Source organism: Leptinotarsa decemlineata, unplaced genomic scaffold (genome assembly GCF_025532065.1).
Source record: "Leptinotarsa decemlineata unplaced genomic scaffold, Ldec_3_MD MMD2_tig00026330_RagTag_RagTag, whole genome shotgun sequence".
In the NCBI taxonomy this organism is placed as follows: domain Eukaryota; kingdom Metazoa; phylum Arthropoda; class Insecta; order Coleoptera; family Chrysomelidae; genus Leptinotarsa; species Leptinotarsa decemlineata.
The window spans coordinates 6,672,992-6,691,240 of record NW_027412690.1 but is presented as its reverse complement, the minus strand read 5'-3'; the positions used below and the strand labels follow the sequence as shown (position 1 = coordinate 6,691,240).

At 34.4% G+C, this 18,249-nt stretch overlaps 2 protein-coding genes and 1 long non-coding RNA gene across 5 annotated transcripts in view; 1 reads left to right on the top strand and 2 right to left on the bottom strand.

The window, feature by feature from the left end:
* Positions 1–18,249, top strand: part of LOC111507620 (acyl-CoA Delta-9 desaturase) — a 53,706-nt gene that overhangs the window by 34,995 nt on the left and 462 nt on the right. For all 3 annotated transcript variants that reach the window (XM_074182857.1, XM_074182859.1, XM_074182858.1), the window contains exons 2-4: positions 867–1,138; positions 3,715–4,051; positions 9,232–9,414. In XM_074182857.1, the coding sequence (XP_074038958.1) occupies positions 871–1,138; positions 3,715–4,051; positions 9,232–9,414 (788 nt within the window). In that variant the 5' untranslated portion in view covers positions 867–870. The remainder of the gene's footprint in view (positions 1–866; positions 1,139–3,714; positions 4,052–9,231; positions 9,415–18,249) is intronic.
* LOC141485674 (uncharacterized) lies at positions 12,387–13,824 on the bottom strand. The gene is made up of 3 exons (XR_012467340.1): positions 13,312–13,824; positions 13,150–13,242; positions 12,387–12,848 (listed from the first exon to the last, which is right to left on the bottom strand). It is a non-coding gene; the product is annotated as an uncharacterized lncRNA (long non-coding RNA).
* Positions 15,516–17,522, bottom strand: LOC111507621 (uncharacterized). The gene is made up of 2 exons (XM_023162964.2): positions 17,406–17,522; positions 15,516–15,904 (listed from the first exon to the last, which is right to left on the bottom strand). Exons 1-2 carry the CDS (start codon positions 17,415–17,417, stop codon positions 15,578–15,580), a joined length of 339 nt encoding a protein of 112 aa, XP_023018732.2. The 5' UTR covers positions 17,418–17,522; the 3' UTR covers positions 15,516–15,577.

Below are 18,249 nucleotides of genomic sequence, written 5' to 3'. Positions count from 1 at the left end.
ATCTTTGGCCAAAGTGTTATTACCTCTTACATTGCGTTGCACTGCTGCCACCTTAGGCTTAAGTGTTATTACCTCTTATATTGCGTTGCACTGCTGCCACCTTAGCATATTTTAGTATGGGATTACAAATCCGGTTGAGCGTTATTGCCTTCTCTTTTCTATGAATTTCTATGGCTTCCCGTATCATGGATACCACAATTTTGTTTGTTCACGTACCCATTCATCCATAAATGAATGGGTAATGAGCTCATTTTCGATTTATTTTACTCTAGAGGCTTGAGCTTTATCTTTTATTGAAGTGGATTGAACTAATAGTTCATAAATATGGAAAAAATCAGCTAACTTTGATGCTGGAGGAAACAATCTCTCGAGGTGTTCATATTATTGAGTTTTCAGCACGTTTTTGATCTATACCTGTAACAACTTCAGCTGGGAGGTGAAACTAGTGGTGATTAAATAGACCCAAAACTATCCTAATTTTATTTTAATTACCTAACTTCTTTAGTTGTCGAATATGAATTAAATTCATCGATCAATAAATTAATCATTTGAAATGTTATACAACTTGTTTTATGTAATCAGGAAGCGCACTTCTTTACCTTTATTTCTAATGAGTGACTTCAGTGAGTTTCAAATTGCTATATTAAGTAAGCTTATTGATTTTCATTAATAAACACAAAAGTGACATCAGGACTAGTACAGGATTGCCGTAATAAACTAAATGTTCTTGCGGTCAGGTCCCTCTGTAGTGACTGTCAGGACTTTCAGAAATCACAGTGAACCTCAGTAAACTTTTGTTTTCAAGTCTACTGCTGTTATTCAAAATCTCTTGCAATGGGTATCCATAACATGTTCTTTTGTTTCAGAAAAATGGCACCCAGTCTCCTAAGCAACTCATCGTTATATCTGGAAAGTTCATCTGCCGATCCAGTTCAGATAATCAGCACAAAACAAGATGTACAACAAAGTTATCAACAATACCAGAAACCAGTCAGAAGGATAGTCAAAAGAGAAGGACCTCATTATAAATGGGACATAGTTTGGAAAAACGTTTTGATCTTCATCCTTCTACATGGATTTGGAATTTATGGGTTATATATTATGTTCGTGAAAGCACAATGGAGGACAATTCTATTTGGTGAGTTTACATCACGACCTGATGACGCCAACATGGTTGGTGGAAATTGTGTTGAAAAAAGTGTGAGGGTTTTGGTACGTGGAAGAAGTGTTTTCCTTGAAATTTAAGTCTTATTTTCGATGAATTGTTATTGAATTTCACTTCTGAGTCCATTCAAAAAAGTTTGTGTATTCGTATACTTTGTGTAGGTACTAAAAAAACAAACATATAGGAATTTTAGTTCGAAAAAGTTTTATTATGACATTTTCACAAAACAACATATATTCCACTATGTAGCCTTCATCAATGTCATATAGTTGAATAAACTATATACCGGGTGACACTTGTGGTATACCTCAATTTTTTTTCCATTTCTTCAACTATATTTTAGAAATTAGGAGTTTCGAATATGGCGTATTGGGAATTTTTTTCAACTCAAGGTTTTTTCTGAAATGACGTCAACATTCGATTTCCAAATAGAATATCCTATACAATTTTATATTTTTGAAATCTACATCATTTTTTGAATATAATGATCCCTCACTTGATATTTGAATAATGGCTTGGAACCCATGATTCTATAAGGTGACCCGCAAGGTTACCCGAATTGAATCCTCCAGACAGAAATAAGTTGAAAATGCCATATGTTTATGACGGAAATGTGAAAGTGGATATACAGCTTATTCCTGAAATGACATCAACATTTCATTTTCAAATTGAATACCCTACACAATTTTATATTTTTTGAAGTTACATAATTTTTTGAATACAATGATCCCTCAGTTGATATTTGAATAATGGCTTGGAACACATGAGTCTATAAGGTTTACTAAAATATGTTTAAAATATGTTTTTCCGTTAACCAGCTGTCGCACCCCTACGAACGACAACCCTCAGAAATCGAAACTTGTGCGAGCTAAGAACTAACGAGGTCTTAACTTTCAACGTGTGATTCCTAACATGGGTTAGACGATAGCAAGTGAAAATTGATCGTTTATTCTGCGACTTGAACCACCGACTCACACATCGGTCGATTGAGAGAGTGAACGAAGCACCCTGGTGACCTGCAAGATTACCCGACTTGAACCCTCTAGACATAAACAGTTTAAAATGCCACATGTTCATAACAGAAACGTGAAAGTTGATTTACAGCTTATTTATGGCGAATATCGTTGATTCTTTATTTCTCTAGCTCTTTTTCCATACTCAAAACAATGGATTTGCTCATGAAAAGGCCCGTTTTGACGTATTGGGATATTTTTTCTAGTTCCGAATTTTCCGGAAATCATATCAACGTTTGATTTTCAAAGGAATCACCCTGTATGTTTTTAAATTTTTGAAATCTACATAGTTTTCTAAATAAAAACAAACCCCATAGTTGATATTTCAAGTGTTGAGACTTTCGGTTCATTTTTCGATCTAGAGAGCCATGAAGAATAGGGAAAAGAATCAATAAAATTTCAGTTGGGTCATTGCAAATCAACGTCATATTGGTCATTGTTCCGAATAAGACTTAGGTAGATGGTTCTGTTTAAAAAATCTGTTTTTCCGTTAATCAGCTGTCGCCCCCATACGAACGACAACTCTCAGAAGTTGAGAAACTTGTGCGAGCTAAGGACTAACGAGGTCTTACCTTTTAACGTGTGATTCCTAACATTCCTTTTATATTTCAGGATTAGAGAACAAATACAAATATTAATCATTGAAAATCACTCAATTGTTTTTCAAAACATTCCCCATGAAGATCTATACACTTTTGCATACGTTTAAACCAATTGTCGAAGCAATTTTGCCACTCTAATTGAGGTATCTCCAAAACATGCATTCGGAATGCAGCAACCGCTTCTTCAGGTTTGGAAAAACGTTGACCTCTCAGTTTGTTTTTTAAGTGCGGGAATGAAAAGAAGTCATTCGGTGCCAAGTCTGGACTATACGGCGAATTACTCATCTAATCGATGCTTTGGGTGCTCAAAAATGCAGTTGTTGGAGCCGATGTGTGAGAGCTTGCATTGTCGTGGTAAATAGTGATCCGTCTTCGGCGGTTGGTTTTCCTGATTTCTTGGGAGACAACTGGCAAAAAAAGGGTTGTGTACCACTCAGAATTGACTGTTCTGCGTTGTTCTAGTGGTACGGTTGCGACATGTCCAGTTTTTCCGAAAAAACAGGCGACCATTTGCTTTGAAGTGCTTCGTGCGTGAACAACTACTGTTGGATTTGGCTCGTCTTGAAACACCCATATCATCGACTGCTGTTTACTTTCGGGCTCATACGCGTAAATCCACAATGTCATAGACGTGTTTCGAAGCATCGCGATCGTATTTTTTGAGCATTTCCTTCGACCAACCGACACAAGCCTTTTTTGAGCAATTAACAAATTGTGTGGGATCCAACGCTAACAAATATTTTTGACAGTCAAATGTTTATGCAATATTGCGTATTTTCTCAAATGGTAATTTTTGAAATACAGAAATAATTTATAGCAGATTTTTAAATTGTAGACCGTCAACATCCAGGCATTTTCGAGCTCGTTTGTTGGTGTCGAGAGATGAAAGAAAACTGTGAGCAAGTTTCTTATTTTGACTACTTTTATTTTCCAGGGTACCTCTATGCTGCAACGAGTGCCATGGGCGTAACAGCGGGTGCCCACAGGCTCTGGGCCCACAGGACATACAAAGCAAAATTACCGCTGAGGATATTCCTGATGATTTGTCAAAGTGCTGCTCTACAGAATGACCTTCACGAGTGGGTGAGAGACCACAGGGTGCATCATAAATTCACCGACACGGATGCTGATCCTCACAATTCTAGAAGAGGATTCTTTTTCTCCCACATAGGATGGCTGATGGTGAAAAAACACAAGGATGTTTTCAGTAAAGGGAAAACAGTGGATCTGAGCGATATTGAGAGTGACCCTGTTGTCATGTTTCAAAAAAGGTAAGCACGGAATTGAATCAGTAGTGTGATTATGAAAAATGTCAGGAAATACAATAAACTGAGCAGAAAATTCCAAGTGGAAAATAGTGAAACCTTTCAAAAATAATGACAAATGAAATTTTCGAAAACTTGAAGGTGGTTAAGAATTCTTAATTTGGTATTGCAGAGGTATTTTCAGAACTTTGAATACGTATCAACTTCAAAATGGTAACCTAATGAAAAACTAACTAAAAGTTTCTGCCGTAAATAAATAAGCCAGAGTTTGAATCATTGAAATCATAAATTCCATTTGAGAGATTATTCAAGAAAAAAGGCCAGTTTCATCTCAGCGCCAGTAATTTGGATAAAAGCCAGTGTGGTGGAGTAATTCACTCACTAGCAAATATCAAACCGTGATATTACAAAAATTAAAGAAATTTGAATAAAGTTGCTGTTTGCAAATATAATCCAGAACACCTATCCATAGGTAATGAAGGATCCCCACAATACTACTATATTCTCTTCTGTATATAACTCAATCTATTCAAACCATGAGATTCTGATATTTCTGGAAAAATTGACGAGGATCGAACCGTCTCGGTAATACTTCAAGGAATTTAGGTATTTCACAGACCATAGCATGGGTACTCGTATTCTAAAATTTCGGAGGCAATGACATAGTAGGTCTCGATGAGTGATATTCACATTTCAATGTCATAATCATTCCTCTATTTTCTGTACCTTCACCAATCTCTGCTCCATGCTCTTCCACTTCAAGAAATATTCGAACTGTTCCTATCAATTAATTCATCAACCTTTCAACTTATCCCTTCTTATCTTATAATTTTCTCTGGGCCATGTCATTCGACCAAATCGATTCATGATCTGACACTCACATCAAGTATACTTGATTTCTCCACGCCAATTAGTCTTCAACAGTATTTGAAGTCTGAGGAGAGTTTTGACTCGTACATACTCGTTCAAGCAACTAACAACAAGGCCTCTTCTGAATAGTTTCATAAATTGTTGACAGTCGGGAAGTGTTATTATTTTCGAGGTTGTTTTTGATATTAGGTCTAATCAAAAATCATGTAGGACCTGTGGAAAAAAGTAAATTACGAATCAATTTCAAAAAAGTCAAATATTTCATATGTGCTCTCAAATATCTCATAGCTAGATAATAGATTTTTGCCAGGAGTGATTGATTCAACTTCAATCTATAATTCCTGAGATTTTGAAAAAGGTACCCATGCCACAATTTATTTTTCAAAGCTTAAAGCGATGCCAATGACAGTTTCTGGTCCGATGAAACTGCTTGCAACACCCTCCTTTGCAAGAGAGTCAGTAGCCTCATTGCCTTCTAGGTCAGTATGGCCAGGAATCCAGACCAGATACATTCTGTTGAGTCTTCCTATCGAAGAGAGTCGTTTTTGGCAACTTGCTACCAATTTAGACGTTGCTTTCAACGTTGCTTGACTTGTGTATAAGGTTGGATTCTTCCAATCTCTCCGCACACAATTCAATAGCGTAAATTTCTGCTTGAAATACAGTCGCATAAGTTCCTAGATAGGTTGATATCTCTGTCCTGGGTCTGCGACTGAAAACACCTGCACCAGAACCGGAAGGTGTTTTTGATCCATCTGTGAACCAACAACTATCTGCTCTTGATATTTCTTTCTCCCGTAGGATCAAGTTTTCTATACTAATCTCTACTCATCTCTACCATCATATCACTTGTATATACTAACTCATCATCTATACTCTATCTACTCTATTCTATACTATAGCAACACTCGAACAGCTAGATACTACATATTTGCCAGAAGTGATTGATTCAACTCCAATCCATAAGCAACCTGTTCCTAAGATTTTGAAAAAGGTCCCTTGCCACAATCTATTTTTCATCTCTTGAACACTCTGACTCGTTACTAGATGGAAATGGTAGCTTCATCAGTTATAGTATTTCCAATACCAATTGGAACAGCACAGAGAAGGAATTCCCGCTTCGACATAGGCGTCGGCATATTATTTTTCAGTGGTAGTTTTTCAGTTACTCATTCTTACAATCATAGCAATTGATCACAAAAACTTCGAAATTTAAGGTAGTTGATTTCCGAGTCGAAAACTCTAAAATACAATGATAAAACGAATAATCTCATTTATTATTTACAAAATAATAGAGGCCAACAAAATTGCTAGAAAAATCAAAATTCTTCTTCGCTATATTCGGATGAGGTGGAATCATCATCGGGTTGAATAACGATCGGATTTATGGAACTTTGCACATAATATTTGTTCTCTTCTTTCATGACATGGGCCACACAGTTCTTCCACACATCACTTTTATCTACTTCATTCACCACTCGCCTTATATTGTCAAGCACTACAACATTCAAAGTCGGTGACTGATTACATTTCCGCAAGCTTTCTTTCATTGTGGCCCAAACCATTTCAATTGGATTGAAAATACAATAGTGTGGAGGCAAACGTAAGAGAATATGACCACGTGTTTCACACATCGAATCAATAATATACTCTTTTTTGAAATTACGTTGTTTTATGGTCGCCAGTAATACCTTTTTCGTTGGAATCTTTTCGGGTATTTCCATGTCATGATTTCGCATGAAATCAACAATATCTGCTTTTTTTGTGTTATTGTTTGGTATTGTAGTCAATAACCGAGAATGATACGAAGCGTTATCCATAACAATAACCGAGTTTGGAGGAATATTTGGGAGAAGCTGCTCACTGAACCAGGTTTCGAATAAAGCCACAGTCATATCTTTGTGGTAATCAGCAGACGAATCTTTTATATTTTTCGCCGACAGAAACAAAGCGTTAGGTACGAAACCACTTTCATTCCCGACATGCAAAAGTATAACACGTTTTCCCCTTGAAGAAGGTGTGTTCAAAGCACAATACTTGCTTTCGTCTACCCAGCCATAATTGACAACATCATGGGTGTCAAACCAAGTTTCTTCGAGGTAGATTATATGTCTGCTGGATTCCCGGTAGCTTTTCATTCGCCACACATATTCTTGTCGGAGTTGAACACTGCGTGTCGATCCCATTATGACCATCCAATTGTTCAATTTTTTATATTTGAAACCACAAGACAATAAGACACCTCGTGGAGTTTCTAAAGATTTGTAACTGTAATCTTGATGGTCGAGTAATTTATACCAAATCATTTCCAAGGTTGGTACTTCATTTTTTTGGTATAGACCATAAATTGTTCGCCGAATCACATCTTTTGTAGCACCATCAACATTAGCGAATTTTTTATTCCTTTGTTTTCGTTTCATTGCATGGTCAATGACATCCTCTATTTTAATGACTTGAAGAACTGTCGAAAGAGATAGTTTCGTTAACTCGCATATTCTATTCACAATATCATTCTGTGAAGTGTGACAGTTTTCCTTCTTCTGGCGTTCATGAATATTTAAAATAACTCGCTGAACTTGAACATGAGTGTCCTTATTTTCAAATTCTGGATCCCTGTCGATTGACACAGATTCCTCACACGTAATGTTATCATTTGTTTCAAAAGGTCTCCAGAAAACCATATTGATGAAAGTACCCAAAAATCGGTTTGAACGATGAGATTGGAACCTTTGGTGTAAAAGTTGAAAATTTTTTCTAGAGATCAATTATCCTAACACCAAACTGATATTTTTGCACTCCACGCGCGTTTCGCTAACAAGGTTAGTATCTTCAGGAGAAGCAAATTATTACTGAATCTAAAGACAAGGGTTAGCTGTTTATATACCTGAAGTTTTTTGGTCCAATGTGGACTTTGTTTGTGAAATGATGATTATCCTAATTGATTTTTCGGTAATTAACTAGTGGAACCACTACCTGCAAATTAATTTGTTCGCTTTTTAATCTATTATTGAAAAACGAACTAAAAATGGATATAGAAAATGAAAATGACTTTTCAGAAATTAGAGAAGCTGCTAAAGTTGCCTCACTGAATTCATTGCCGAAAAGTCAAAGAAAGCATATAATATGACCTATGAATCTTTTTCAAACTGAGAAATAGAAAAGAAAACCACTTCATTTTCTGAATCGACTTTGTTAGTATACTTTACTGAATTATCCGCAAAATATAAATCTTACACCTTACATCGAAAATTACACAAGCATTACTAAAACGAATATCAGAAGGTTTTCAGCCTGAAAAAGCGATATCAATAACTTTTTAACTGAAGCATCTGATGATAAATACCTAGCAACAAAAGTAACATATTAAGTGAATTTTTCACATAGTTATTTCATTGCCTTCTGTAATATAAACTTGTGTCTTGTTATACATGAATATCATGTAAGATTTGAAAGTGATATTTATTAAGTTAAATGCATAGATTTTTGTGTTAATCATTATGAGATATTATACCATTATTATAATCTTCGATAATATACTGTGTGTAGATGAACAATAATGTATTGTATGAAATATCTGTTAGAATTAAATAATAGTATATATGTTAGTAATGTAACAAAATTTTCCAACACAAAATTTGGTGGTTTAGGCCACTCACCTGCGGCTCGTGGCCGTAAACTTCACCTCTTGAATAATAGACATCCTTATATGCTCGTTAAATAATATTCTATTATATAACAGTAGGTACTAACAAAACGTATCAGCTAATTGAATAAATCTGGTAAAACACGTAGATTTTAAATGAACAATCAGGTGCCATTCAATATTACTTCTAGGAAGCAGGTCATTTTATGTCGAAACCAAATTAGATGAATGATTAATTCTAGCAAAACATGTCGTAGTAAGTAGAACCACTGCCAGAATTGTAATATGCTGTTCAAAAATGTAAGTCTTCTTTTCTATATGAATTCAACTCACAATACGAAAAACATGTATCACTTTCCACCCCTTTGTGATTCGATAGAGCATATAGATTATAATGACACGGAGCCGCATTGTCTGCTCCATAATTACTCAAATCTAATCCTTCTAGAGGAAAGTTAATGACAACTTTTAATTCGCTCCTAAATATTTCCGTTGGAAATTAGCCAGTTCTCTGTGATATGGGGAGAGACAAATACAAAAAGGATCGAAGGTTACTGATGAGTGTCCACAGTGGTCACTCACGTGGATTTTATTGACCAACGACATATTTTTCATTCAATAATTTACACAAAACAATTTCGATATAAAATAATGCTATAATTTTGATTTTCAGGCACTATGTATTGATGGTGACGTTTTTATGCTTCATGATTCCTGCCCACATTCCGTGGTACTTCTGGGGAGAAGATTGGTGGGTTTCCTGGTACGTGACAATCGCAAGGTACACGTTATCCTTGCATTTCACATGGTTGGTTAACAGTGCTGCTCATATTTGGGGAACGAAGCCTTATGATAAGTGAGTATCTTGGATTGTTCAAAGACAAAAAACACGCTCTTTGTACGTAATCAATTTATTTGAATGTTTCTCGTATTGTCCAAAGAACATCTTATTGACAAAGCTACAAACTCTGTTGTCACTATACAACTAGATATACATACATGTAGAGTACAGATTATATTGAAATAGCTGAAATATAGAGTAAAGATATAAATGCACAAATTTAACAATTTTATTCAAACACATACAAAACATACGGATACTGAAGAAAGATATAACAACACCAGAAAAGTTTAAAATTATAAAACCATACACTGTCTAAATATTAAAAAATACATAAAACTCTTCTAAACTATAATAAGGTCAACCACATAATATATCTTTTACTGATTTTCTGAATTTACAATTATCCTCTGAAATTTCAATATGGCCAGGTATATGATTGAATATATCAAGACCTTTATAATATAAGGAGTCTTCGACTAGAGTAGAGGCTGGTATGGGCAATCTTAGGTCATTAGCTTGACGAAAAGAATAATTATTGGAGTAGCCGCTAAGTAGCAGTTTATGTTAATTGATCAAACAGACTGTTCACAAAATAAATATTCCAAAGACTATCAAAATGTTATGTAGTTCAAACAAGGGTTTGCAGGAGTCTAGACTTTTGACATTGCACATGAATCTTATGGCTATTTTCTAAATAATGAAAACAGTCTACAATTGAGTTCTGTAAGATACTCCCCAAAAAAATGTCATACCTAGAATGAGAATTAATGAGTGAGAAATATGCTGATTTAGCGGCAGACAAAACAAGTTCCTTATGAGTTATTCTCACTGCAAGACACCCTGCGTTCCGTTGAGTGTTACAATGTGATCGGCTAATTTGAGTTTATTGTCAAATAATAAACCCAAAAGTTTAGAACTAGGTCTGTTTTCAATCATCTTGTCTGCGTCCTTTGTTGGTAATGGTATGCTGTCAATAAAACAGCGGAATTATATTAAGTTTGTTTTGGAAACATCCAATAATAGCAGATTGGGGTTGCACCAGTTCTTCATTTTTTTAAATCTGAGCTTATAATCCCGTGAAGTTTTATTTATAATATTGTGGTATCATCGGCGAAAAAGGGTGAATTTTTTTCTACATTTATAGATGTTGAATCGTTAATGTATAACAAGGAAATAATCTGTCCCAGTATTGAACCTTGTGGTACGCCATTTTTCATTTAGCCTTCTGATGAGAATGATGAAGTTTTCACAATCTGACTTCTTCCTCTGGGATAATTCTCGGACCATACATGAGTAATTTCACGGATGTCATAGTAATAGAGTTTTTTCAGCAGTATTCTGTGATCTACACAGTCAAAGACTCTAGCAAAATCACAGAAGCATGTTGCTGATGACTCTTTTTTATTAATGTTTCCATAAACATCATATATATCAATATTATTGAAATGGAACCCGGTATTGTAACTTTTAGGTCTATGTGTCTATGAAAAATCATCAGAGAAAAGTTATATTGAAAATTCTAGACGTAAGCTCTCTACAATAATTGTTGATTTCCAAGGAATATTCATCACTGCAATTAGTTGAAATTAGATTAGTTGATGTATACATGTATACATTCTTCCTGCCATCTCTAAAGTCTTTGAAATGATTATTGAAGAACAACTCTCAGATTACGTTAAATGAAAAAATCGTATTACCTCCGTTCAGTCTGGATTTCGCCTTCTATATAGAACTACTACGGCTCTGAGTCTCGTCACTGACGACATATTCAAATCACTTGATGAAGGAAATTTCACATGTCTCTTAATGCTTGATTACAGTAAAGCATTCGACACCTTAGATCCTTCTTTATTGTCCATAAAACTTAAGTGCTTTGGTTTCACCCATAATGCAGTGTCACTTATGAATAGCTATCTCTCCGGAAAGACCCAATCAACTCACCTTGATGGTAACCAATCAACAATAATATCGAAAAAAATTGGTGTACCGCAAGGTTCAGTCCTGGGACCGCTCCTTTTTGCAATTTATATTAGTGACTTCCATGAATTTGTTAGATTTGGTAAAATACATCACTACGCCGATGATACTCAATTGTATAGTTCATTCAGCTTTAAAGATATTACACCTGCTAATGAAAATATTAACAGAAACCTCAAAACTCTATATGATGTATCCTGTGCACATAATCTTACTATCAATCCAAAGAAATCACAGGTCATATTATTTGGTCCCAAAAGTAAAAGAAATATTGTGCGTGAGTCATTGTCGATCCGTATCAACAATAACATTAGATACAGACATGAGATTTACGAAGCATGTAAGTCATCTGTGTAAAACGTCATTCAATGTATTAAGACAACTTTATCCAAGTAGACACCTTTTATCAAAAAGTCTGAAGTTGAGTCTCCGTGAAACACTTATTTTTTCAAGATTAGCTTACTGCGATTGTATCTAAGAATCCGCCTTACAACAATTAGATGTAATGCGACTCCAGCGTATACAAAATAGTTGTGTCAGATTTTCCTACGGTATCCGAAAGTATGATCACATAAGTCCGTCCTTTCGAGATTCTGGCTGGCTTTCACTCAAATATCTAAGAGCAATCCATTTGCTTTGTTTCACGCATAGAATTCTTGTTTCGGGATATCCGCCTTACCTACGTGAAAGACTGGTTGCACTATCCGACCTAGCAATAGATATTCCAGGTATATTTCATGAATATACATTTAATGATATTGTATTATGCTATGAATATGCCATGGATATATATATCTTCTGGAGAATATTCCCTGGAAGTGCTCCTGGCGAACCTTTGATATATTTTAAGAATATTCCTTGGGAATATTCTTGGAATATATTTTATGAATATTCTAGGAATATTTGGAATATTCCAAGAATGTGACGAGTAACCGCTATTAGGCATGTATATATTGCATTTTGATACAAGATTTACACAAGTAATAAAACACATAATATTCATAAACAAATATATTTTTAAAACAATATACACTGAAATATTTGACGTTTCAACCAATATCAAAAATAAAAAATCCAATTCAAAATATTTATTCACTGAATAAAATATTCCTGAATACTGTCATATTACAAATATTAGAAATGTATTCAAATTAGGATGTTCCTACTCTCAAACAAATGTATACTAAAAAATATGCTAAAATAACAACTCTGTGAATTCATCAGCACTAATTAAAAAATAATAAATATATCATTTCATTGAAAAAGAAAAAATGTATTACATCAAGAAATAGGTTAGGTTAGGTTTCTCACTTAGAAAAATAAACCCACAAATGAAGTATTTAAAATGAGTGGTATGACGGGTTCTTCAATGAATTTCACTTACTTAAAGTTATTCAAACTTTGCTCACCAGAAAAGTTCTCCTTATATTTGTCCAACAATGCATCAGCCAGTGTTTCAATAGTAATACCTGGAACAAAATGTACATTAACGTTCATTATCACTATTTGAAAGTGGCACAATAAAACTGGAATAAAAATCAAATAGATATTTTTCGCATAGGTTACTCATGAACATTTACAACATTTTATGACTTGGAGAACAACATGCATTGTCTTGTAAAAAAGTAATCATTACGTTTTCAGTTTCTTGGCGCACCTGCCTGTACCAGGTACCACTCTGTTTCCTTTTGGGCAAATTGATACTATCTTGAAAACGAGTGATAAAAATTATGAAAACAAATGATACAAAAGAATGTGCCATTCACTTACTTTTCTCTATTGAAGATACACAACTGAAATCACTCTAGTTCAAACATGTACTTAGTCAAACCAACAAATCCCACACACCAACTCTCCTCGAACCTAAAATGAGGTATAGTAGGTTAATCACCATGACTTTACTATCGATACTATTGCATTTCACTTACTTACTTTTCTTGAAGACTGAATAGATGCAACTCTCCTGTTTGAAGATCCAAAATCAAACTATTCGCTGTACTGCAAATTGGACAACCCTAAATTATAAATGGTACACTGAACGTGATAGAATTATACTTTGAAAATAACATCAACACACCATGCATTACACACGCGAACCTGCCACGTCAACCGCCATGTTGAATCAAATGTCGAATTTAACGCAAACGCAAATGTACCATGCATTAAGGGACAGGCGCTTTCACAGAGCTTATTCGACTGTCGTGCGCTACACTTCAATTGACCAATGAGAAACGTTTACTCCAATTATTCACTTCCCCATTTCTCTGTTTCCAGGATTTTTCGCTTTGTAATTAAATAATTTCAAATACAAAAAGACAAATAGGATGAGAATTAACCAATTTATTGATGCAATTGGTTCATTTATTGGCCCATTCAAATTTTTTTGTCGTTTCCAACAGTTGCTGTTGGAGCAATTCATCCAGAATCTTTGCGTTGAGTTCAAAAACTGGTTAACACTATCGGGGTTATATACATTAGGTTATGCATTCGATTAAGATCTTCAAATATTTTTGTTTTTAATAATATTGAATTATTTGAATACGTTATTATAAGATTATTCAAAATTCCATTGTATAGAATATTCCAAAATATACCGTGGGGATATATTCTAAGAATATACCATATGGTATATTCGAGCGACAATATTCTTAGAATATTCAAGGGAGAATAATCCATTTATAGACATTCTATGCACATTCTTTCGGGAATAATCCTGTCATATTCATTCAAGCATATTCTATGAATATTCTAAAGGCATCTATATATTCCAAGAATATTCTATGAATATTTGGAATATATACGTTCGTTTTCTGATATACAGGGAATATTCCATGAATATCTAGTGCTGTGTGGGATCACGTAGTGGCACTTCTCGTTATAGGCATACTTTGCTCATTCCCAGGCATTCTATAGCAATATTTACTCGAAGTTTCTCCTACAATGCGGCAAAGTTGTATAACACCATCCCTACAGACTTTAAAGAAAGTTCATTAAGAAACTTTAAGAAAAGGTTGAAAGACATGTTTCTTACACGACAGTGATAGAGCACGACATATGCAAAAAGATTTTGGCAATTTCTCACATATCCGAATACATTATAAATTATTATAATATATTATATTACATTATAAAAAATAATAAAAATACATACCCATCGAGGTTGGGTTTGAAAGCGGCTCTCATAGCTGAACTTCGCCTATTCATCATTTCTTTGAATTTTATTTAATTTGTACTTCTTATTGTGATGAATAAAGACATATTATTATTACTATTATACATCTTCTCTCACGAATACGCCATCTATGGTATTCTGAGGCAACTCGAAAAACCCGAATAGAAAAGATAAACGAGGCTCCCAAAGGCGGCCGTTAGAAAACAAAGCTCAGATATCATTGGGACTACCATTAAGACGAAACAAAAATTGAAAAATCAAACAATAAAATGTATTTTCAAACTAGTTGTTGTAAGCGACTTCTCTTGCACAGACTTCAGTTTTTAGGTTTTCCAACACAGCAAACTGTTTCCATGTGTTTGCCTATCTTTGATGTATCGAAAGTCGCTTTCCAAATCATATAAATAATCAACCAATGTTCAAGCCAAACCAACTGAACGATATTTTTATAGTATTTTGTTTCAAACAATGCTCGAGGTGATTCTTTAAATTGACATAATTGCATCAATGAAGGTCAACCGGGGCTTCTCCACTTGGGGCTCTAATCACGAAATGGAGCTGTTACTAGGTAACAATCTTTATCTTAGTCGAAGATTTCATATATGCAGCGGAACCAAGTTGGAATTAAGCGAGTCCCAGGCACTTTGCTGTCTAGGTTGGATCTTCCCTGCACTGACGAGAGCTACTACTTCGAAACCGGCCTGTAGGTGATCTACTCGAAAAATTTCAGTCGAGTTCTACTGCTGAATGAACGAAAAACATCTACGAAACTAAGCCCTATGAGGTTTTTTGCATAAATGTATGTCCGATATAATTCATTATCCATCGTGGTATTAGTCGGGGAAATAGTTGTTTTTCTGCAGACACTTACCAGAACCTATTGTGTAGGTAGTTGGCAGAGAAGAATATTTCAGATAAGTCTATTTTACTATGAGATTTTTTTTCAAAAAAAAAAACAAACGTATGAAAACGTACCTAAATATATTTGTACAAGAATATACAAAAACTCAGTAACAAGTTCTCAGCTTAAATGAATGCTGGTGCAGCAACATAGGGAGATGCGAAGTAGGGCGAGGCAGCATACGGAGACGCCACATATGGGGCTGCTACGTAAGGCGAAGCTACTACGGGTGCAGCTACCAACGGACTTCTTACAGCAGCTACCGGAGCTGCGGCTACAACTGGGGCTGAAGGGGCTACGAGAGCATTGAAGTTACGTGCGACTACTTGGGAACTGTGGGCTGTGACAACTGCTGGGGCTACGGCTGGGGCTACTGCTAATGGAGCTGCTGCGATGACTCCGCTTGGCTTAGGGTCGGCCAGTACTGCACCAGTTAGAGCGAGAAGTGCTACCTATATAAAAGAAAACGATATTCACTCAGAATTGAAGAATTGAACACAAATAAGGTTAGCCAAGGAATGAGATGAAAGACTCAAAGACACATATAGTGTCAGCATATGAACGGCAAGGAAAGAGATTGAGGTTATTGGATATTCTGAAAGTTGAAGAAACTCAGGACTGAAGCTGGTTAAACTCGAAAATTTCAACAGAAATATACAATATTTTTAAATCGTCAAAAAAAAGTTTGTAAGTTCGTATTCTGGATTTTTTGAAGTGTGTCAAAACTCCTGAATAATACATATATATTCTCACAAGAATGTAATAAGAATAATAATTTTGAAAACGTATAGATAATCTTTATAAATTTCTTTGAATGTAATTGAACATGTTTCTTTGCGACTGTTAAAGGTTGACAGTTTTGAAATCTAAGGGGAGAGAAAACAAAAATTAATCAACCATTGTATATGTTGGGACTATCAGGTTTTTGGTGAATTTTTCAAATTATTCAAAATATAAATCATTCCGAAAATAGAAGAATATGACATTGATTTTCAAATGATTTAAAATTGATGAATGCCTGTGAGATATGACTTTTTGGGGTATAAATTCTCTAAAACCCATTAGGTAATAAACGAATTCATTAGATAAATGTTGGATTGATATCCAAAATGTTTTCGATATAAACATATTCAACAACCTTCCAACATGTATTTCACTATAAAATGGCGTCCTCAAGTGTATCTTATTCTAAACTATACACAGTTTTTCTTTATTGTATTGTTAAGCAGGTTTATAGTGATCAACAATCCATAACAATTCATTGAAATGAAATATAAATGTTACTAAAGTGTTGTACCAGCCTTAATTGGAATTATCGAACTAATTACCAATTTTAAATTCAACAAATGGCATTGATTTAATATGAATCGTTCATTGAGATCTTGAGATTTTTAAGCCCAATATTCTAAAATGAAAATTTTTCCAAATATAATGCAACCTTTTCATTATTAAACTCAGAATATTCTGTCAGAAGATTTTTTTGATCTGATTTTTCATAGGCCTTTTCATTTAGAAAAAGTAATTCTATGTTTTTATTCTTATAGAAAAAGCCTACACCGTTTTACTAATATAAAATGGAGCAAGAACCCCAAGCATCTAACATATTACCGAATTTTATTTCTATAGTTTGCTGAAATACGGTTTTGTTGTCGTTTATTGAACTATTGGAATGAAGTATTGATTAATTCAGAATGGATCTATCTAGAATCGGAAAATGCATTTACGAAATATTTCAATTTTTTCGTTAGTTCACATCCAGTATGATTTATTTCAAACTAGTGATCATGAATTGAGAATGATACTCTGATTCTCAGAAATAGGAGAGCAATGATTTTATGAATTCGAAATTTTTCTCAGTGACTAATCGAATATTTTGAATATATTTGAAAAGTACAAATAAAACTTTCAATTCCTTAATATACAATATTGATCACAAAGTAGTATGTTACTTACGAGTTTGAACATTTTTGATGATTTCTTGGATCGTTGATTCACAATGTCTAACAAGCTGTGGTACTAGTATTTATATAAAAACTCCCACCTGATATCATAACATTTCCAGGGAGTAAGTTTTGTAACTGAAGTTTGGTCATATACCAGACGAAATGAGTTTTAGTATGCAAAGGAGTGCTTTCAGTTACCCAAGTTGGTGCGACATAACAGCCTTGCTTGCATTATGTCTGAAAATCAAATCACGGATTGGTGTTACATAATTCCGTTCTTTACAAATTGGTTTGTACTATTAACCCACATATACATAGAGGATTTGGAAAAATCATGTTTGATTTGCGAATCCCTATTTTGATTAATGAAAGTATATTATGGTTTAAATTGAAAGGGATATTTTTTTGATAGATTAATTTTTGGGAAAGAAAACCTTTAGCTTTCTACTTCTCGATCTTCATACAAAAAATTGGAATCTTCCAAAGGAAGGAGAATAGCAATCAATGTCAGGGTATGCTTTCACTTACAGACACACATCAATGATTTGAGATAGAAATTCGCCAAACATTTTTCATTGAAACGACAAATCTAACAGAGATATTCATATGATGTTTGTGATCGGACTTTTCTCACTGTTTATACTTCTCACAACAATTTCATTTTAGTTTTTATTCAATTCATGTCCGTTCTCCAAGAGCGACACTAGACTTTTCTAGACTCCGAAATCGAATATGCACTATGTGTTCTTTGAAACAACTGTCAATAGCTCGCTTAGTTTGACTAATGTATTCGTGTCAGTTTAAGAGTTGGTGAAACACGCTTCGTGAAAAGTGTCACAGTTTTGGTGTTTGGG